Below are 22,891 nucleotides of genomic sequence, written 5' to 3' on the forward strand. Positions count from 1 at the left end.
CAAAACCAGACAAAGACAACACACAAAAAAGAAAACTACAGGTAATATCACTGATGAACACAGATACAAAAATCCTCAACACAATTTTAGCAGACAGAATTCAGCAACACATCAAAAAGCTCATACACCATGATCAAGTTGGGTTTATCCCAGGGATGCAAGGATTCAATATATGGAAATCAATCTATGTGGTACACCATATTAACAAATTGAAAGATAAAAACCATATGATCATCTCAATAGGTTCACAAAAAGCCTTTGAAAAAATTCAGCACTCATTTATGACTAAAACTCTTCAACAAATGGGCATAAAAGGAACCTACCTCAACATAATAAAGGCCATATATGATAAGTCTACAGAAAACATTATTCTCAGTGGTGAAAAACTGAAAGCATCCTCCCTAAGATCAAGAACAAGATACAGGTGTCCACTTTCACCAGTATTATTCACATAGTTCTGGAAATCCTAGCTACAGCAATCAATCAGAGAAGAAAAAGAAATAAAAGGAATCCAGATCAGAAAAGAAGTAAAGCTCTCACTGTTTGCAGATGACATGATACTGTACATAGAAAACCCTAAAGATAGTATCAGAAAATTACTAGAGCTAATCAGTGAATCTAGCAAAGTTGCCAGATACAAAATCAAAACACAGAAATCACTTGCATTTCCATATACTAACAATGAAAAATCAGAAAGAGAAATTAAGGAATCAATCCCATTCACCATTATAACAAAAGGAATTAAATATCTAGGAATAAACTTACCTAAGGAGATGAAAGAACTGTACACAGAAAATTATAAGACAGTAATGAAGGAAATCAAAAATGACATAAACAGATGGAAGGATATCCCATGTTCCTGTGTAGGATGAATCAATATTCATTTTTCAAAGAACTAAAACAAAAAAAATTCACAATTCATATGGATACACAGAAGTCTCCGAATAGCCAAGCCATGTTGAGAAATAAGAATAGAGCTGGAGGAATCAACTTTCCTGAGTTCAGACTATACTATAAAGCTACAGTCATCAAGACAGTACAGTACTGGCAAAAAAAAAAAAAAGGCACAGAAATACAGACCAATAGAACAAGACAGAGAGTCCACACTCTCTATGGGTACCTTAGTTGTGACTAAGGAGGCAAGAATATACAGTGGGGCAAAGATAGCCTCTTCAATAAGAGATGCTGGGAAAACTAGACAGTTACATGCAAAAGGAGGACATTAGAGTATTTCCTAATGCCATACATAAATACAAATTCAAAATGTATTAAAGACCTAAATGTAAGACCAGAAACTATAAAACTGTTAGAGGAAATAATAGGCAGAACACTCGATGAAATAAATCAAAGAAAGATCTTCTATGATCCACCTCCTAGAGTAATGGAAATAAAAACAAAAATAAAGAAGTGAGACCTAATTAAACTTAAAAGCTTTTGCATAGCAAAGGAAACTACAAACAAGTTGAAAACCCTCAGAATGGGAGAAAATAATAGCAAATGAAACCACTGACAAAGAATTAATTTACAAAATATACAAGTAGCTCATACAACTCAATATCAGAAAAATAAACAACCCAATCAAAAAGTAGGAAAAAGACCTAAACAGACATTTCTCCAAAGAAGACATACAGATGTCTAATAAACACATGAAAATATGCTCAATATTATTAGATAGATGCAAATCAAAACTACAATGATATTCCATCTCACACCAGTTAGAAGAGCCACCATCAAAAAGTCTAAAAACAGTAAATGCTGGGGAGTGTGTGGAGAAAAGGGAACCCTCATGCATTGCTATTGGGAATATAAATTGATACAGCCACTATGGAATATGGTATGGAGATTCCTTGAAACCTAGGAATAAAATCACCATATGACTCAGCAATCCCACTCCTCAGCATATACATTGGGGAAACAAAAACTGAATAGACACACATATCCCACAGTTCATTTCAGCACTCTTCACAATAGCTAGAACATGGAAGCCTCCTAGATGTCCATCGACAGATGAGTGGATGAAGAAGCTGTAGTACATATACACAATGGAATATTACTCAGCCATAAAAAGGAAGGCAAATGAGTCATATGAGGTGGACATACCAAGAGCCTATTATACAGAGTGAGGTAAATTAGAAAGAGAAATATATATATCTTCTACTGATGCATATATATTGAATCTGTAAAGATGATACTGATGAATTTATTTGCAGGGCAGAAATGGAGAAACAGACAGAGAACAGACCTATGGAAATGGGGGGAGGAAAGGAAGGAAAGGGTGAGATGTATGGAGAGAGTAACATGGAAATTTACAACACCTTATGTAAAATAGATAGCCAATGAGAATTTGCTATTTGAATCAGGGAACTCAAACATGGGCTCTGTGACAGTCTAGAAGGGTAGGATTGGGGGAGAGATGGGAGGGAGGTTTGGGATGGGGAGGAAATGGGTGTACTTATGGCTGATTCTTGTTGATGTTTGACAGAAAACCACAAAATCCTGTAAAGCAATTATCCTTCAATTAAAAAATGAAGTGGCAAAAAAAAAAAAAAACCAATGAAAAAGAAGTTATAATTGACATCACATAAATACTAAGGACCATAAAGCACTACTGTGAGCAAGTCTATGCCAATAAAATAGACAACCTGGAAGAAATGGATAAATTCTTAGAAAAGATCAACCTTCCAAGACTGAACCACGAAGAAACAAAAAAAATATGAACAAACCAATCAAAAGCATCAAAATAAAAACTGTGATAAAAAGTCTTCCAAGCAACAAAAGCCTCAGGCCAGATGGCTTCACAGGTGAAGTCTATCAAATGTTTAGAGAAAAGCTAACACCTATCCTTCTCAAACTCTTCCATAAAATTGCAAGGGAAGAGTACTCCAAAATTTATTCTGCAAGGCCACTATCATCTGATACTAAAACCAGACAAAGATATCACAAAAAAGAAAATTATAGGCTGATATCACTGTTGAACATAGATGCAAAAATTCTCAACAAAATGCTAGCAAACAGAAGCAATGACAAATTAAAAGGATCATACACAATGACCAAGTGGGATTTATCCCAGGATGCAAGTATTCTTCAATATATACAAACCAATCCATGTGATACACCATATTAACAAATTGAAAATTAAAAAGCATATGATAAGATTTCCCTGGTGGTACAGTGGTTAAGAATCTGCTTGCCAGTGCAGGGGAGCAAGTTTGATCCCTAATCTGGGAAGATTCCATATGCCAAGGAGCAAGTAATCCTATGATCCACAATTACTGAGCCAACATGCCCAAACTACTGGAGTCCATGTGCCCTAGAGCCCGTGCTCTGGAAGAAGAGAGGCCAGCGCAATGAGAAGTCTGTGTACTACAACTAGAGAATAGCCCCAGCTCATCACAGCTAGAGAAAGCCTGTGCACAGCAATGAAGACCCAGTGCAGCCAAAAATAAATAAACAATTTAAAAAATTTAAATGACAATAACAATAATAAACTATAAAATAATCTCAGTCAGTTCAGTTCAGTTCAGTTGCTCAATCGTGTCCAACTCTTTGCAACCCCATGAATTGCAGCACGCCAGGCCTCCCTGTCCATCACCAACTCCCGGAGTTCACTCAGACTCACGTCCATTGAGTCAGTGATGCCATCCAGCCATCTCATCCTCTGTCGTCCCCTTCTCCTCCTGCCCCCAATCCCTCCCAGCATCAGAGTCTTTTCCAATGAGTCAACTCTTCGCATGAGGTGGCCAAAGTACTGGAGTTTCAGCTTTAGCATCAGTCCTTCCAAAGAAATCCCAGGGCTGATCTCCTTTAGGATGGACTGGCTGGATCTCCTTGCAGTCCAAGGGACTCTCAAGAGTCTTCTCCAACACCACAGTTCAAAAGCATCAATTCTTCGGTGCTCAGCCTTCTTCACAGTCCAACTCTCACATCTCACATCCATACATGACCACAGGAAAAACCATAGCCTCAACTAGACGGACCTTTTTTGGCCAAATAATGTCTCTGCTTTTGAATACGCTATCTAGGTTCATTATAACTTTCCTTCCAAGGAGTAAGCGTCTTTTAATTTCATGGCTGCAGTCACCATCTGCGGTGATTTTGGAGCCCAGAAAAATAAAGTCTGACACTGTTTCCACTGTTTCCCCATCTATTTCCCATCTCAATAGATTAAAATAAACTTTTGACAAAATTCAACACCCATTTATGATTTAGAAAAAGATTCCAGAAAATGGGCATAGAAGGAACATAATGTAGGCTATTTACAACAAACCTACAGCAAACATTATTCTCAATGGTGAAAAACTGAAAGCATTTCCTCTAAGACCAGGAACAAGACAAGGGTGCCCACTCTCACCAGTTATTCTACATAGTTTTGGAAGTCCTAGCCATGGAAATCAGAATAAAAAGAAAGGAATCTAGATCAGAAAAGAAGAAGTAAAACTCTCACCATTTGTGATAACGTGATACTATATATAGAACATCATAAAGATACTCTCAGAAAATTACTAAAGGTAATCAATGAATTTAGTAAAGCCACAGGACACAAAATCAATATACAGAAATCCCTTGCATTCCTGTATACTAATAGCAAAAAATCAGAAAGAGAAATTAAGGAAACAATCTCATTCCTCATTGCAACAAGAAGAATAAATTATCTAGGAATAAACCTACTTAAGAAGACAAAAGACCTGTATACAAAAAAAATCTATACAGCTGACCAAAGAAATTAAAGGTGAGACAAACAGATGAAGAACTACATCATATTCCTGAATTGGAAGAATTAATATTATGAAAATGACTACACTATCCAAGGAGATCTACAGATTCAATGCAATCCCTATCAAATTAGCAATGGCATTTTTCACAGAACTAGAACAAAAACGTTCACAATTCTGTATGAAAACACAAAAGACTCTGAGTAGGCAAAGCAATCTTGAGAAAGAAAAATGGAGCTGGAGGAATCAGCCTTTCTTATTTCACACTATACTACAAAGCTACAGTAATCAAAGCATTATGGTAATTGGCACAAAGATAGAAACCTAGATCAATGGAACAAGATAGAAAGCCCGGATATCAACCCACACACCATATGGGCACCTTATCTTTGACAAAAGAGGCAAGAATATACAATGGAGAAAACATAGACTCTTCAATAAGTGGTGCTGAGAAAACTGGAGAACTACATGTAAAAGAATAAAATTAGAATATTTAGAATATCCTCCTTCACTCATGACACCATACATGGAAATAAACTAATGATGGATTAAATACCTAAATATAAGGCCAGAAACCATAAAACTCTTACAGGAAAACATAGGCAGCACACTCCCTGACATAAATTGCAGCAATATCCTCTTTGACTCCTCTCCTAGAGCAGTGGAAATAAAAACAACAATAAACAAAAGGGACCTAATTAAACTTAAAAGCTTTCGCACAGCAAAGGAAACTATAAGCAGGATGAAAAGACAACCTTCAGAATGGGAGAAACTATTTGCGAACAAAGGAAGTGACAAAGTATTAATCTCCAAAATATACAAGGAGATTATGCAGCTCAATATTAAAACACAAAAAACAACCCAATCAAACAATGGCCGCTAAGTCACTTCAGTCGTGTCCGACTCTGTGCGACCCCATAGATGGCAGCCCACCAGGCTCCCCCGTCCCTGGGACTCTCCAGGCAAGAACACTGGAGTGGGTTGCCATTTCCTTCTTCAATGCATGAAAGTGAAAAGTGAAGTCGCTCAGTCGTGTCCGACTCTTAGCGACCCCACGGACTGCAGCCCACCAGGCTTCTCCGTCCATGGGATTTTCCAGGCAAGAGTACTGGAGTGGGGTGCCATTGCCTTCAGAAGACCTAAATATACATTTCTCCAAAGAAGACACATAAATGGCCAACAAATACATGAAAAGATGCTACAACTGCTCATATTAGATAAATGCAAATCAAAACTCCAATGAGGGGTCACCTCATACCAGTCAGAATGGCCACCATTAAAAAGTATACAAACAAAACGTGCTGGAGAGGATGTGGAGAAAAGGGAACCCTCTTGCAGTGTTGGTGGGGATGTAAGTTGAGACAGTCACTATGGAGAACAGTATGGAGATTTATTAAGAAACTAGGGGTAAAGCTACCATGTGACCCAGGAGTCCCACTTCTGGGCATATACCCCAATAAAGCCATAATTCAAAACTACACATGCATCCCAATATTCATTGCAGCACTATTTACAATAGCCAGGACATGGAAGCAACCTAGATGGCCATTGGCAGATGAATGGATAAAGAAGTTGCGGTATATATACACAGTGGAATTCATTTCATAAAAAGGGATAAATGAGTCAGTTCAACTGAGGTGGATGAAACTAGAACTTGTTATGCGGTTTGTCATGAGTGAAGTATGTCAGAAAGAAAAGAAAAATAAATATCATATATTAATGCACATATAATGGAATCTAGAAAAATGTTACTGATGAGTCTATTTGCCAGGAAAAGAGATGAAGAGAATTAACTTTTGGACACAGCAGGGGAAGAACAGTGTGGGGTGAATTGAGAAAGTAGAATTTATATATGTATAGTACCATGTATAAAACAGATAACTATTGAGAAGCCACTGTATAACACAGGAGCTCAGCTGGATGCTCTGTGATGACCTAGAGGAGTAGAACTGGAGGGTGGGAGCAAAGCTTAAGAGGGAGAGGATATATGTATACTTATAGCCAATTCATGTTGTTGTACAGCAGAAACTAGCACAACATTATAATTACCTCCAACTTAAAAATTTGAATAAATTAAAAAGAAAAGTTAAATACAATAATTATCAGCATTTATGGACCTCATAACAGATCCTCAAAATACATGGGAAAAAAAAATGACAGCACCATGGGAAGAAAGATATAGCTCTTCAATAGTAACCAGAGATTTCAGAACCTACTCAATAAGAGGCAAAACAACTGGACAAAAGATAAGTAAAGAAATAGAGGACTTAAATGACACAATATGTCAACTAGATCTAACATCAACATACTGAATACCCAACAGTGATGTACAAGACCGTATTGTCTGTGAACAGAGATAACTTTGCTTTTTCCTTTCCAATTTCCTTTTTCCTTTTCTGTTTATTTTTCTTTCTTGATTTCTCTGACTATAACTTCCAGTGCTATGTTGAATAGAGGTGGCACAGAGATATCTTGTTCTAAACTTAGAAAAAATGTTCTAGTCCCTTATCACTGAGTATGATATTAACTGTGGGTATTTAATATATGGTAATTTATTATTTTGAGACAGTTTCTTTCTATTTCTTGTTTGAGTGTTTTTATCAGGAAAAGTTGTTGAATTTTTTCAAAAGCATTTTTACGTCTATTGAGATGATCAATAGGGTTCTCTGTTTTTGTTTTATTCAATCTGGTAATTTGGCGTACTGCTTTATTCGATTTTCACATATAGGGTTAGGGTGCCTTCTAGGAGCAAATCCCACATGGTTATGGGTCATTTACACATGGCTCATGTATAAACATTTTGATATGCAGCTAAATTTGGCTTGTTAGCATGTTGCTGAGGATATTTTCATGAGTCTTCATAAGGTATATTGGTCTGTAGTTTATTTTCCTTTAGAAAATTTTATATGGCTTTGGTATAAAGATAAAGCTGAAGCTAGCCTTAAAAAAGGAGTTAGGAGGTGTTTCCTCCTCTTCAGTTTTTTTGAACATTTTGAAAATGATTGCTGTTAATTTTTATTTAAGTGTATGTTAGGAATTCACCAATGTAGCCATGTAATCCTGAGCTTTTCTATTCTTTTTTTTCTTTTATTTATTGAGGTATAGTTGCTTTATGATGCTGTGTTAGCTTCTGCTGTACAGCAAGGTGAATCAACTATTTGTATACATAAAGCCCTCCCTCTTGGGTCTCCCTCCCATCCCCACCATCCACCCATGTAGGTCACCACAAAGCACCAAGTTTGGCTCCCTGTGTTATATAGCAGGTTCCTACTTGCCATCCGTCATACCCATGTTAGTGAATACATGTCAGTCCCAGTCTGCCAATCCCCCCCACCCCCAGTGTGTCTACACATCCATTCTCTGCATCTGCATCTACTGCTGCCCTGCAAATAGGTTCATCTGCACCATTTCTCTAGATTCCAGATACATGAATCTATACATGATATTTGTTTTTCTCTTTCTGACTTACTTCATTCTGACAGACTCTTGAGAAGTTTTTTATTACTGATTGAACCTCCTTGCTAGTCAAAAATCTATTCAGATTTTCTATTTCCTTATGAGTCAGTCCTGGTAGCATTTTGTTTCTAGGAATTTGTTTATTTCATTTAAGTTATGCCAATTTGTTGACCTAAAGTAGCCTACAGTGTCCTCTTCCAATCATTTTTATTTCCAGAGAACCAGTAGCAAAGTCTCTATTTCATCCCTGAGTTTAGTAATTTAAGTCTTCTCTCTCTTTTTTCTAACTACCTAAAAGTCTGTCAAATTTGATCTTTTCAAAGAACCAACTCTTGATTGTGCTGCTTCTCTCTGTTGTTGTTCTCCCCTCAATTTCATTTGTGTCTGCTCTAATCTTTATTATTTTCTTCCTCTGTTAGCTTTGTGTATAATTTGTTCTTCTTCTTAAGTTGCTTAAACTGTAAGTTAGTCTATTGATTTAAGATATTTATTGTTTTTTAAAGTAGGTATTTACAGCTGTTAGTTTCCTTCTTAGCATTGCTTTTTATTTTTAGCATTTATTTTTAGCAATAATAAATCTCCAGCATGTGCAGTGGTAAAGAATCCACCTGCCAATGCAGGAGATGCAAGAGATGTGGGTTCAATCTCCTGGTCAAGAAGATCCCCTGGAGTAGGAAATGGCAACCAACTTCAGTATTCTTGCCTGGAAAATTTCATGGTCTGAAGAGCCTGGCAGGTTAGTTCATAGGGTCTCAAAGAGTTGGACACGACTGTACAACTGAGAACACGCACACACGTACAAGCAAATGACATAATATTACTGAAAGAAATTAAAGACTTAAAGAAGTGGGATACATTCCACTTTCAGTGATTGGAATACTCAATATTTCTAGGATGTCCATTCTATCCAAAAGAATCTACAGATTTAAAGCTGTTCCTATCAAAATCTTGATGACATTTTTTTGCAGAATTAGAGAAACATTTTCTCAGTTTCAGATGAATCTCAAGGAAATATGAATAGCTAAAAAATCTTCAAAAAGAAAAACAAAGAAAAATGAAATTTGAGGACTCACACCTACTGATTTGTAAACTTATTACAAGGCTACCATAATCAAAATAGCAAAGTACTAGATTAAAGGCAGGGTAAAGAACCTAGAGAAAAACCCTTGCATATATGGTCACATGACTTACCAAAGGATGCCAAGACCATTCTCTGAGATAAAGAATAGGATTTTTTTTTAAAAAATGGTGCTACGAAAATTGAACATTCATATGCAAAACAATGAAGTTGAATTACAACCTAACAACATATACAAAAATGAACTCAGCATGGGTCAAAGATGTAAACATAGAGTTAAAACTATAAAACTATCAGAAGAAAACATAAGGTAAAAGTTCATGACTTTGAATTTGGCAATGATTACTTGAACATCAAAAGCACAGGCAATAAAAGAAAAAAACAGGCAAACTGAACTTCATCACAATGAAAATTTTGTACATCAAAGGACAGTATCAACAGAGTAAAAAAATATTTTCAAATTATATATCTGCTAAGGGATTAATGGGAGAAGACAATGGCACCCCGCTCCAGTACTCTTGCCTGGAAAATCCCATGGATGGAGGAGTCTGGTAGGCTGCAGTCCATGAGGTCGCTAAGAGTCGGACACAACTGAGCGACTTCCCTTTCATTTTTCACTTTCATGCATTGGAGAAGGAAATGGCAACCCACTCCAGTGTTCTTGCCCGGAGAATCCCAGGGATGGAGGAGCCTCATGGGCTGCCATCTGTGGGGTCACACAGAGTCGGACACGACTGAAGCGACTTAGCAGCAGCAGCAGCAAGGGATTAATACCAGTATATAATCCAACACCAAAAAGTCAAACAACCCATTTCAAAAAGGGCAAAGCTCTTGAGAAGACATTTGAAAGAAGATATACAAATATGGAACAAGCACATATATATACTCAAAATCACTATTAAGGAAAGGCAAAGCAAAGCAATAATAAGGTAACACTCTGCAAACCTATTAGGGTGCTGTCTCTCTGTATCTCACTGTCCACACTGTTCATTGAACCCAGGGAGACAAGGTGTGATCTAAGAGGCTGAAAGAAGACTTGAGGAGCCCTAGGAACTGCAGACACGTTTATGCTCTACTGGTTGACCCAGCAGATGCAGCAGCAGACACACTGTATTCTCTCATCTCATGGTGGACACAATGGTCACAACCTCGATACAGCAGTAATATGCCACAGCTTTCTAGGTGGAGCTCACCTGGAGGTCATGCGTACAATCTGTGACCAAGCGAGTACCTCGTGAAGTGCATGCTCCATGCTATAAATGATCTCAGCTGTTACATAGTCAATATTTACAAAACATGGTGTGAGGGAGCCTAAACACACCATCTTAACTAATTTGCTCTCTCCTCACAGGTGCCTATTAAATAAAAACAAAATGAAAACAGAAACAAACATTGTTGATTATTATGGGGAGACAAAATGTGCTCCACTGGAGAAGGGAATGGCAAACCACTTCAGTATTCTTGACTTGAGAACCCCATGGACGGGATGAAAAAGCAAAAAGATATCACACTGAAAGATGAACTCCCCAGGTTGGTAGGTGCCCCATATGCTACTGAAGAAGACTGGAAAAATAACTCCAGAAAGAATGAAGACATGGAGCCAAAGCAAAAACAACACCCAGGTGGGGATGTGATTGGTGACGGAAGTAAAGTCTGATGCTGTAAAGAGAGCAATATTGCATAGGAACCTGGAATGTTAGGTCCATGAATCAAGGTAAATTGTAAGTGTTCGAACAGGAGATGGCAAGAGTGAACGTCAATATTTTAGGAATCAGCGAACTAGAATGGACTGGAATGGGTGAATTTAATTCAGATGACCACTATATCTACTACTGTGGGCAAGAATCCCTTAGAAGAAATGGAGTAGCCATCATAGTCAACAAGAGAGTCTGAAATGCAGTACTTGGATGGAATCTCAAACATGACATAATGATCTCTATTCATTCCCAAGGCAAACCGTTCAACATCACAGTAATCCAAGTCTATGATCTAACCATTAATGCTGAAGAAGCTGAAGTTGAATGGTTCTATGATGACCTACAAGACCTTCTAGAACTAACATGCAAAAAAGATGCCCTATCATCATAGGGGACTGGAATGCAAAAGTAGAAGTTGAGCGATACCTGAAGTAACAGGCAAGTTTGGCCTTGGAGTACAGAATGAAGCAGGGCAAGGATTACAGAGTTTTGCCAAGAGAACACACTGGTCATAGAGCACATCCTCTTCCAACAACACTAGAGATGACTCTACACATGGACATCACCAGATGGTCAGCACTGAAATCAGACTGATTACATTCTTTGCAGCCAAAGATGGAGAAGTCAGCAAAAACAAGACTGGGAGGTGACTGTGGCTCAGATTATGAAATCCTTACTACAAAATCCAGACTTAAACTGAAGAAAGTAGGGAAAACCACTAGACCATTCAGGTATGACCTAAATCAAAATCCCTTACGATTACACAGTGGAAGAGACAAACTGATTCATGGGATAGATCTGACAGAGTGCCTGGAGAATTATGGATGGAGCTTCGTGACATTGTACAGGAGGCAGGGATCAAGACCATCCCCGAGAAAAAGTAATGCAAAAAGGCAAAATGGTTGTCTGAAGAGGTCTCACAAATAGCTAAGAAAAGAAGAGAAGTGAAAGGCAAGGAGAAAAGGAAAGATATACTCATTTGAATGCAGAGTTCCAAAGAATAGCAAGGAGAGATAAGAAAACCATCCTCAGTGATCAATGCAAAGAAATAGAGGAAAACAACAGAATGGGAAAATTTAGAGATATCTTCAAGAAAATTAGAGATATCAAGGGAACATTTCATGCAGAGATGGGTAAAATAAAGGACAGAAATGATATGAACCTAACAGAAGCAGAAGATACTAAGAAGGGGTGGCAAGAATACTCAGAAAGTGAAAGTGAAGTTGCTCAGTCGTGTCCGACTCTTTGGGACCCCATGAACTGTAGCCTACCAGGCTCCTCTGTCTATGGGATTCTCCAGGCAAGAATACTCAGAAGAACTATACAAAAAAGATCTTTTTTTTTTTTTATCTGGGTCATCAGACCCAGATAATCACAATGGTGTGATCACTCACCTAGAGCCACACATCCTGGCATGTGAAGTCAGGTGGGCTTTAGAAAGCATCAGTACAAACAAAGCTAGTGGAGGTGATAGAATTCCAGCTGAGCTGTTTCAAGTCCTAAAAGATGATGCTGTGAAAGTGCTGCACTCAATATGACAGCACATTTGGAAAACTCAGAAGTGGCCACAGAACTGGAAAACGTCAGTTTTCATTCCAATCCCAAAGAAAGGTAGTGCCAAATAATGTTCAAACTATGGCACAGTTGCACTCATCTCACATACTAGGAAATTAATGCTCAAAATTCTCCAAATGAGCTTCAACAGTACATGAACTGAGACCTTCCAGATGTTCAAGCTGGATTTAGAAAAGGCAGAGGAGCCAGAGATCAAATGGTCAACATCTGCTGGATCATGGAAAAAGCAATAGAGTTCTAGGAAAACATCTACTTCTGTTTTACTGACTATGTCAAAGCCTTTGACTGTGTGGATCACAACAAACTGGAAACTTCTTGAAGGTATGGGAATACCAGACCACCTTACCTGCATCCTGAGAAACTTATATGCAGTTCAAGAAGAAACAGTTAGAAGCAGACATGGAAAAATGAACTGGTTCCAAATTGGGAAAGGATTACAATCAAGGCTGTATATTTTCACCCTGCTTATTTATCTTATATGCAAAATATATCATGCAAAATGCTGGGTTGGATGAAGCACAAGGTGGAATCAAGATTGCCATGAGAAATATCATTAACCTCAAATATGCAGATGACACCACCTTTATGGCAGAAAGCGAAGAGGAACTGCAGAGCTTCTTGATGAAAGTGAAAGAATAGAGTAAAGAAGCTGGTTTAAAGCTCAACATTCAAAAAACTAAGATCATGGCATCTGGTCCCATCACCTCATGGCAAATAGATGAGGAAACAATGGAAACAGTGAGAGATATTATTTTCTTGGGCTTCAAAATCACTGCAGATGGTGACTGCAGCCATGAACTTAAAAGACACTTGTTCCTTGAAAGAAAAGCTATGACAAACTTAAACTGCATATTAAAAAGCAGAGACATCACTTTGCTGACTAAGGTCTGTACAGTCAAAGCTCTGGTTTTTCCAGGAGTCATGTATGGATGTGAGAGTTGGACTATAAAGAAAGCTGAGCACCGAAGAATTGATGCTTTTGAACTGTGGTGTTGGAGAAGACTCTTGAGAGTCCCTTGGACTGCAAGGAGATCCAACCAGTCCATCCTAAAGGAAATCAGTCCTGGGTGTTCACTGGAAGGACTGATGCTGAAGCTCCAATACTTTGTCCACCTGATGCGAAGAACTGACTCATTGGAAAAGACCCTGATGCTGGGAAAGATTGAAGGCAGATGGAGAAGGGGACAAGAGGATGAGATGTTTGAATAGCATCCTTGACTTGATCACCATGAGTCTGAGCAAGTTCCGGCAGTTGGTGATGGACAGGGAGGCCTGGTGTGCTGCCACGGGGTTGCAAAGTCAGACATGACTGAGCGACTGAACCGAAATGTAAATTTTATATTATGTGCATTTTATCATAATTTAAAAAGTAGGTTTCTGACTGTTAAAGTAAACGCTGACTGATTATGTAGAAGTAAAGTGTGACAACAACAGAAAATAGGACAACAAACAATATACAAGTATAAAGTTGTAAGATTCATATACTACACATGCAATGGTGTACTGTCACTTACAGGTAGGTATAGATGGTGTTAGTGGTAGAGAACATGCCTGCCAATGCAGGAGACATAAGAGACATGGGTTTGATCTGTGGATCGGGATGATCCCCTGGAGGAGGGTATGGCAACCCACTCTAGTATTCTAGCCTGGAGAATACCATGGACAGAGGAACTTGGACAGGCTATAGTCTGTAGGGTTGTAGAGCCTGACATGACTGAAGTGACTTAGCATGCATGCATATTAATTTAGAGTTTTCTGTTTTCAACCTTAGAGAAACTAATAAAAACAAAATAAATAGATGTAACTAACAAGCCAATAAAGAAGAGAAAATGGAATCCAAAACAAAGACTCATGTGCTTCTATTTGCCATTTAATGTAAGTGAAGGAGCCAGCCTAGGTGTAAAAACAGAAGAGACCATGTTGCTCTGAGGATCCCGTGCCTAGTATAAGTGGGTGACAGCTGGCTCAGAAGGTGGTAATGTATGTCCACTACTGCTAAATTTGATCTTAACTGTTTTTCTTTTAAGAAAAGCCAAAAATCTATCTATTTATGCATTGAATAGATATAATTCATCTATTCATCTAGATGCAATTAATCTATGAATAGAATAATTCATCTATTATTCATTGATTCATGTGAAATCTTCTGGTTTTTAAGTTGTCTTTATTTTAAAATAGCGCTGACTAATTAAACGCATCTGTAGTCTACATATAGCCTTCAGATAACTAATATGATAACTCTAATTTAAATAAAGTGAACAATAAAAGGAATCAATGATGGACTAAAAATAGAGAGTGTGATTTCTGTGAATGGAACATTTATTACTTAATGTGCCCCATACCTTCCTACTTTTGTTCCTGCTCTTGCTTTTACCTTTTTCTGATATTTTCTGTCCAATTTCTTTTTCAAAATCCAAATCAACTGCCATCTTTTCCTAGGAATTTTGTTTCTTCTTCTAGTCAGAACTGACATTTCTGTTTCCTTAACAATCAAGACCCTCTTGCTTGGGCAAAGCACTAATAAATCCACTTGGAGTACATGTGAATCAATGTGGTTATGATTCCATGAATGAAAAAACTCAAAACATTGGTTAAATTTCCCCCTACCATAGACTAGACCTGCAATGTTCATTCATGCTTTTAGCCTAAACTTGTCTCTTCCCAACACTTTTTCTGTATACAGCTGCTATGGGGAATCTGTTCTGGAACATGTACTTCCCTGACCAAGGAAACTATTCAATGACTCCTTCCCTGCAAGAAGTTGATTCCTTGGCTCCACAGTTTTTGTCTTCCAGTGCCCGACTCATCTCATCTCTTGCTATCTTTACCCTGCACTTGAATTTTCCTAAATATGAAATAACACACAATTCAGTGAACTGACTCTCAGCTCTCAGCTGAGAAGACTCTCCATTCAACTTCTTACCAAGCTCTGCTTCCTCATGGCAATACTGTTTTTGTTTTTTTTTTTGTTTAGCCATCTCTACTCCACCTACTGCCACAAACAGCCTCGCTGTGCTGCCTCTGTGCTGGGTGTGATAGAGGGTGTCTACCCATCGCCCAGCTTCCCCAGGTTCAGCTATTTTAGTCTCTCACTTGGAAGCTCTTATGGAAACTGAGCCAACCCAAGGTTACGTGGAACTGTGGTGCCCTCTACTGCTTTCCAGAACCGTGACTACTTTGCTTTCTGTCATTCAACACAAGGGAAAATGCTAATAGAACACATGGGAATTAAGTGGATATACCATCATTTCCCAGGGCAAACACTGAATTTCATATTAAAACAAATATTATGAAATGCTAATATATATTCTTCTAACATGTGAATTTCCATAAGGTATGCCTTATTATTTTACTATCCTTTCAGGTCCAACCTAAGGCTCTTTATATGTTCATAAATATTAAGAGAAGAGACGGGGTTATCATTTCATCACATGGAGAAATTAAGTATTTAAGCCACGTGGTTAAATAAAATTTAAAGATTAGCTCTCAGTACACATAATTTCCATGTGTTCAATAATATGCATTGACTTTAGACTGATAGGGAAAACATGCAAATTTTAAAAATAATTCATGAAAAGAACATAAATTCTCTTACAGTTGATTGAATCTAGGAAAGTATTATTGTTAAAAATCAGTATTTGTAACTCTCACTAATACAAAATAATCTCTGGTTTATCCACATTTCTTTGCAAAAATTACTAAGTGATTTCCTTTGGTAATCTCTAAGGCTTTAAATTCACTAGTTATTTGAACTCTTTGATTTGCCTTATGTTGTTTAATATTGGGAAAATAGTAATTATCACTGGTATCTCTAAACCTAGAATTCTAACACTTAGTAGGTTACAATTATATTGATTTTTATTGCTTTTAATTTAATGATTTTGATTGTCAGTGAGCTTTATCTTAGTGATACGATTTTTGAGTAATTAGAAAATGAAGAAATATCTGTCTTCAATTTATTCATTTTAGAATCAGAAAAGCCTTTCAAATAAGCATCTTTTCTAATTTATATTTCATGCAGAATCACTGGAATCAGAGCTATTTAATACTATGACTAAGTGTATACTCAGAATAACACTTCCTTATATTTGGAACATTTATGTATTTTTATGTCCTATTTCTGAAATATATCTAGAAGCTGCTATTTTTAGAAAATCTTAGAATTTTTGGCATGTGCAAAAGTGCCAGCAGTTAGCTTAGATTTGGACTGCGTTGTATTAAACATAACTAAGGATAGTGTGACTTCACACATTGAATGATTAAAGATCTTTTCTGGAGAGTTAGAAATTCGCCCTTCTCACAATTATTCTGTTAAGAGTGACTGTAAACAATTCAGTCAGAGTCCTTTGACTCTTGACTCTCAAAGTGTTTCTTTGTCTTTTGTCAGAGTATGACAAAAGACATAGAAATGGTAATACACTGCCCATCAGGTTCTTGCTCGGTTTATTTAAATATTGAACATCTCCCCCTGGGTGTTCTCATAGCCAAGAAGCATCCGGTCCGGAGAAAATCAGACGCTGCCATCTTAAAACCACAACTGTGCTTGCTTTGCTTCCCTATCCTGCCCGAGCGTCATTTGTGCCAGCCAGCCTCAGCACTCAGAGTAGGCACGCTGAGGCAGAGACGAACATGACCTCAATAATGAAATTTCACGTGTTCGTGGGTGCGGGAGGTAACGCCCTACAGCAGAATTCAAGTCCGATACCCACTCACAAGTCTGCAGACCCTAAGTCCTCTTGTCACTGACAAGAAGGCTTCTTGTCAAGAAAGGGAACTTCCCAGCCTCCCCAAATGTACAGAGCAATTAGGTAAGCGTTTAATTCTAATTAATCCATTTTACTGACTTTACTTCCCATAGCAATGAATTACAATTCTTTAAAAAGTAGCCTCAGAGGCCAGTTTCTTCCTGTAGAGAGTAGGAGCTGCAGACACAGGGGCCTGCGTGGAGGACTGAGGCAGGACTTAGGCCCGGCCAGAAAGGCGCTCAGGGCTGGTCCTGAGACAGGAAAGCTCTCGGCACCCCGGCCTTCGGCGCCTTGCCTGGACACCCCCTTTCCATCTCAGCCCTAAAAAGAGGGACACGAGGCACCGATACACTCCGGCAGGCTACCAAGAAACTTCATCAGAAACGTGGCCTGTCCCAGAACTGGCCAAGCCGGGGACCCCGAACGCCCCCACTTCCTCGCAGCCGGCCCAGGGCCAGGGCGCGTTTGGTGAGAGTCTGGCGGCCTCTACCGGAGCGCCTCCGCAGAGGAGCGTTTCTCAGAGCCGGAGCCGACATGTAGCGCTCGGGCGAGGTGAGAGCGCGCGCCGGCGCGCCGGGGGCGCCGGGGGCTCTGCAGCGGGGCGGCGCGCGGCCTCGGGCGCGGAGCTGAGCCGCAGGGCGGCGGCGGGAGCGCAGGGGGTGCCCGAGGCGCTCGGCCCGGGAGCACCGGGGAAGTTCGCGCTGGCGGCATGGGGCGGTGACGCCGCACCGGCCTCCGCGCTTGCCAGCCGGGGAGAGCAGACGGGGGAGGAGGATGCGCCCTCGCCGACGGCTCGCCTTCCCGGGCCGGCGCGCGGGGTAAGCCCGGGCGCGCGGGACCGGGGCCGTGGGGTCAGAAGCTGCGGACGGCGGCGGGAGGGCAAGAGGACCCGGCTCGGCCCGCATGCCTCTCCTCGAGGGTGCCTGGCTCAGGGAGGGCGGTGGAGGCAGGCGGGGCCCCGCGGGCGGCCAGGAGCGCAAACTTTCCCCCGGCGACTGCGGAGGCGCAGCCCGCATGAGAGGGCAGGGGCGTCCAGAGCAGCGCGGCGCCGCCGGACGGGGCGCCGGGGCGCAAGACCCACGGACCTGCCGGTAGGAACTGGGGCACGAGGCTCCCGCCGCGGTCACCGGAGCCGAGGGCCGAGAACGCCCCCCGGGGGCCCCGCCAGCCGCCGGGCTCCGAGGCGCGGCGGGCTGGGCGCTTCCTGCAGGGTGGGCGCGGGCTCGGGCTCGAGACTGGGGGCGGGGGCGCGAGCGGGTCGCGCTGGCGGCTCGAGGCCGGGAGACACGGAGCCGACGCTGCACCGCGCGCTCCGGGCCGAGGAGGAAAGCGCCGCGCGGCAGGACGCTCCGCTCGGACCCGGGGCGGCAGCAGGGCAGGTCTGCCGGGGCCAGAAGCGAGCCGGGAGGGTGGGCAAACGGTTGGCGCTGGGCGCGCCGCTGCGGACCGGGCGGGCGGCCGACTCTACCCGGCCGCGGGCGCCCGGGCGCGGAGGCTGCAGCTCTGCAATGCCACCCCCGCGCCCGCGAGCCCCCGCGGCGGTCCCGGGACCGTGGGAGACAGCCTGTCTTTGGGGGTCCCGACTCCCCCAAAGCCTGTCCAGACTGTCACCAGGCTGAGGGCGGCAGGAGGTGCCGCCCGGGTTTCCCGCATGCAGCGCCGCGTGCTCGCCGCCGGGACTCCGGCCCGGGTTTGGAGAGCAGCCCCTGGACGCACCCAGGCAATCCCCGCCCTGCGTTTCTCGACTCGAGGGCCTTGGTTTCGGAGGTGGAAGTACCTGTTGTGTGTTTCTCTCTTCCGGAGTTGGCCTGGGGTCTCCTCGGGAAAATGTTGCTTTTGAACACGCGGTGCTCCTTTATGATGTCTATCCATTTGCGTTATGCGCATATTGAGAAATATATCCCTTCTCTAGGGTTAGTTGCAGAGCCCAGGGATTGTGCCTGCTTGGATTTCAAATGCATTAATTAGGGCCCACCATATAATCCAGAGCCGAGAGACTTTCCAAAATGCAGTGATTACTAAGTTCTTTAGTCATGGGGACAGACTGCTGAGAAAGTGGCAGCCTTCTTTTATAAGCAGTTCTTATATTGTCGTGATCTTGCAGAAGACTTGTTTAAATGTGCCTTTTTCCCCCTCTTTCCACATACTTTCTCATAGCACCTTGCAGAACAAGGAGTAGCTTGCTGGCTTTGACGCGTGGCAAATATTTCAGAAAGGTAAAATTATTGCACTTGTGGATTTGACAGATGTAAAATACAGTTAGATAACTTCAGGCATTGATTCTAATAATAGGACTAGAGGGTCATTTGATCACATGGAAAAAGTAAAACAAAGAATTTGCAACATGGGAAAGATAAATTAGGAGAATGATTCTGCACCCTGAGTAAAGGTGAAAATCAAGCCTACTGTAATTTCTTTTTACACCCCAACTTACTGGCCAGTGAACACAGATAATTCTGATATGGAACCGTGATGGACAAGAACAGCCAGGCTCCTTTATGCATTGTGTATGTTAGCAGTGTGATTTGATTCTAGGAACTGTTTCATGGCAACATTCATGTTTATGTTTTTTCCCCTTTCAGCTTCAAGATCAAGGTGGAGAAAGGAATAGCAATTCTTCCAAATTCATCTGCTTCAGCTGTTTTTCTTACTGGGAATGGACAATGGAATGTTCTCTAGCTTTATCATGATCAAAAACCTCCTTCTCTTTTGTATTTCCATGAACTTAGCCAGTCACTTTGGGTAAGTTATCATCTATGCTTTGATTTTACAATTTTCAGGGCACAAGTACCTTTTAGAAACTTTGTTGAGCAGTGTATCAGCAAACCCTCATTGGCCACCTTTGCAGTCCCACAGACTTATAAGAGTCCTTGCCTTACCCCACGCTTAATTCCGAGCAAGGCTGCTCCAAGTGTAAGGTCTCTGAAGTCAGTCAGAAAAAAGAGGCAGATTATGTTTTCAGAAGTGGAAGCCAAGATGGTTTCAGAGTAAGCTGTGTTTCCTCCCACTCAGGTTAAAGCAGGATTGAAAAGCTGACCTGCATGAAGGACATTTATTGCTTGTTGGACAAAGCAGTGGGCAACATTCTTTGTCGTCCTTAGTTCCAGACAAACTAAGGATTGTTGTCCTTAGTTCCATTCTGTAAAGGAATTTGCCTTTAAAGCCAAGCCTACTGTAGGTGGCACTGACAAGGACTCGCAGTGGTCCTGACTTGAGCCAAAGGCCTTGAACTGTGGCCATCGGAATGCAAACGCAGATACCAGAAACTGCATGTGTCTGATGATCTGCAGGACCCCAGGGCATTTGGTGTTACCAGTGCCTTTAAGTTCTTTCATCTTGGCCTTTAGTATCAGTGTACTGATTCTAATAGTTTTTCATCAAACTAGTGATAACCCAAGTTCCTGACAAACTTCTTATGAGGTGCTGACTCTGTCCTCTTCTTCCCAAAATTGCTCTGGCTAATCACAAGGATTGTAACTTGAAGTTGGTGGTGTGTTTAGTCGATAAGTCATATCCGACTCTTTGCAACCCCTTGGACTATAGCCCGTGAGGCTCCTCTGTCCATGGGATACTCTAGGCAAGAATACTGGAGTAGGTTGCAATTTCCTTCTCCAGGGGATCTTCCCCACCCAGGGACTGAACCTGTGTCTCCTGTCTTGGCAGGCAGGCTCTTTACCCCTGAGCCAGCAGGGAGACCCCAACTTAAAGTTGGTGGAGTGTAATTAAGAAGTTAAATTTTAGGACAAAAGTTGCCAAACACCCCTTATGTGAAAATCAGTGGTGAAGGTTGCCCTTGTGTGAATCATGGAGGCACCTGCAGGGCATAGTGGTTCTGCAATACATCCCCACGAGTCGGCAGGAAGGAGGCCTCTCCAAAGTCCATGACCCTCTCTCTTTGTTCTCAGGTCATTTTCTGTACTTCTGACTTCCCAAGTCTGTACAGACGAGAAAGCAGAGAGAGAGAGGTCTGTGACCACCCCCAGGTGTGTGGCTGGTACATGACGGCATGGGGCTGCGTTCCAGCTCCATCAGAGACTTGTCTGGCCCTCAGCACCGTGAAGGGGACAGAGTGTACGTGCTACCCATGCCTGTGGGACAGCCTCCTAGCCAGTCAGGGCGTTCCCTTGGGACACAGTGTTGGTTGTTATTCTTACCTTGCTGCTCGTCTTGAATGGGTACTTCCCTATTTGTGCCTTTGGTTTCCTTATCTGTTCAGTGAATGTCTTCCCTTCCAAGGGCTCTCCCTGCTGCTAAATCTTCTAGGATTTAACCATAGTGTTCCCACATACATCCTGCATACATCCCTCCTGCATGAGAAGTGTGTTTAGAAGTGAAATCAAACACAATATTTTAAATTTCCAAGTTAATACATTAGGTAGGTAGTTTGCTTACTGATATATTGCATACATTTATCAATATTTCAGATGTAAGAAATATGCTAGGATTGGAAACATGTATTTTTTTCCTAAGATTTTAGTCAAATATATTTCTGTGAATCTGCATATTCTATAGTCAAGAAGGTATTATGCGTACCTGGTGGATAAAAGTCTGAAGTATGAAAAAATGTGCATATGGAGTTTGGCCATTAGAAGCAGCTGTACTTGATTTCTTACTCAATTTGATGACTTTCTGATGTCATCTTCAAAATAGAGAGATAATTCTTAGTTTCTAGAAGCTAATACAGAACAAGTAGTAGAATGCCCCTTAATCTCCTTTACAGTTAGTTGTTGGAGAAGTTTTGAACCTGTCAGATACAAGTTTAATAGTCCATCCTAAAATGATACCTACTAACTGCAGAAATTAATGAGACACAGAATAGGATGTGAAAAAGGAAGATATCCTTAATTCCACCACACAGATACAATCATCCTTCCCATTCTGGTGTGTTTCTTCCTCTTGCTTCTATGCCTAGCTCTATACAGTTGGGATCATACTGTGTTTTCAGTTCTGTAATTTTTGTGCTTTCTTCACACCAATACTTTGTTACCACAAAGTCTTAAAATGTATGACGTAAAATGGACAAGTGTATTGCTGTGCATAAATGCTTTGTCATGGGCTACATCCCTAATTAGGGCTGTTTGCATTGTTTCTGATTGTGTTGTTTTCCTACATATGTGTGAACATATCTGTCCTACAATGGCTTTAAGTATTTGAGTTCATTTCTATTAAAAGATGTTTCTGTAAGTGGACTTTTACGTCAGCCTCCCTGAGTGCTTTTAGCTCTTGGTTTTATGCGTCCAGTTGCTTCTGGGGACCAAGATCTGTAGCAAAGTGGGAAGTCAAGTAGGGTATGGTTTTCAGCAGAAGGCATCTTGACGTCTAGGGGCACAAGGGCCTATCGATTGCCTTTTCATACAAGGCTCCTCTCACTTGGTTATTACTGTAAATGAGCTTAAGAATAATTTTGTCAAATTGCAAAGGGAGTTTCAGAACACTTATTTGATTTAAAATCTTGACAAAATAATATGTATTGCAATATGAAGTGCCTATTGTTACCATGTCTGTTTTAGAAGACACTTATGAGCTGAGCATCGTTAGCCCTGGCTTACAGTCAGGGAGACAAGAGAAAAAGAGGCTACTGGTGGGTTTACCACGCTGGTCGTGCTGGGGTTCTGTCCTCAGCCCTCC

At 41.1% G+C, this 22,891-nt stretch overlaps 1 protein-coding gene across 2 annotated transcripts in view; it reads left to right on the forward strand.

The window, feature by feature from the left end:
* The first annotated feature begins 17,785 nt into the window (after nucleotides 1–17,785).
* The window catches only part of GABRA5 (gamma-aminobutyric acid type A receptor subunit alpha5), a 92,843-nt gene continuing 87,737 nt past the window's right edge, over nucleotides 17,786–22,891 (forward strand). The window contains exons 1-3 of one of the 2 annotated variants that reach the window (XM_070357985.1): nucleotides 17,885–18,081; nucleotides 19,421–19,479; nucleotides 19,846–20,005. In XM_070357985.1, coding sequence (XP_070214086.1) covers nucleotides 19,920–20,005 — 86 coding nt within the window. In that variant the 5' untranslated portion in view covers nucleotides 17,885–18,081; nucleotides 19,421–19,479; nucleotides 19,846–19,919. Of the gene's footprint in view, nucleotides 17,816–17,884; nucleotides 18,082–19,420; nucleotides 19,480–19,845; nucleotides 20,006–22,891 lie in introns of those variants that run through there. The other variant, XM_070357986.1, reaches the window with a different exon arrangement.

The sequence above is a fragment of the Bos mutus genome, chromosome 21, assembly GCF_027580195.1.
Source record: "Bos mutus isolate GX-2022 chromosome 21, NWIPB_WYAK_1.1, whole genome shotgun sequence".
Taxonomy (NCBI): Eukaryota; Metazoa; Chordata; class Mammalia; order Artiodactyla; family Bovidae; genus Bos; species Bos mutus.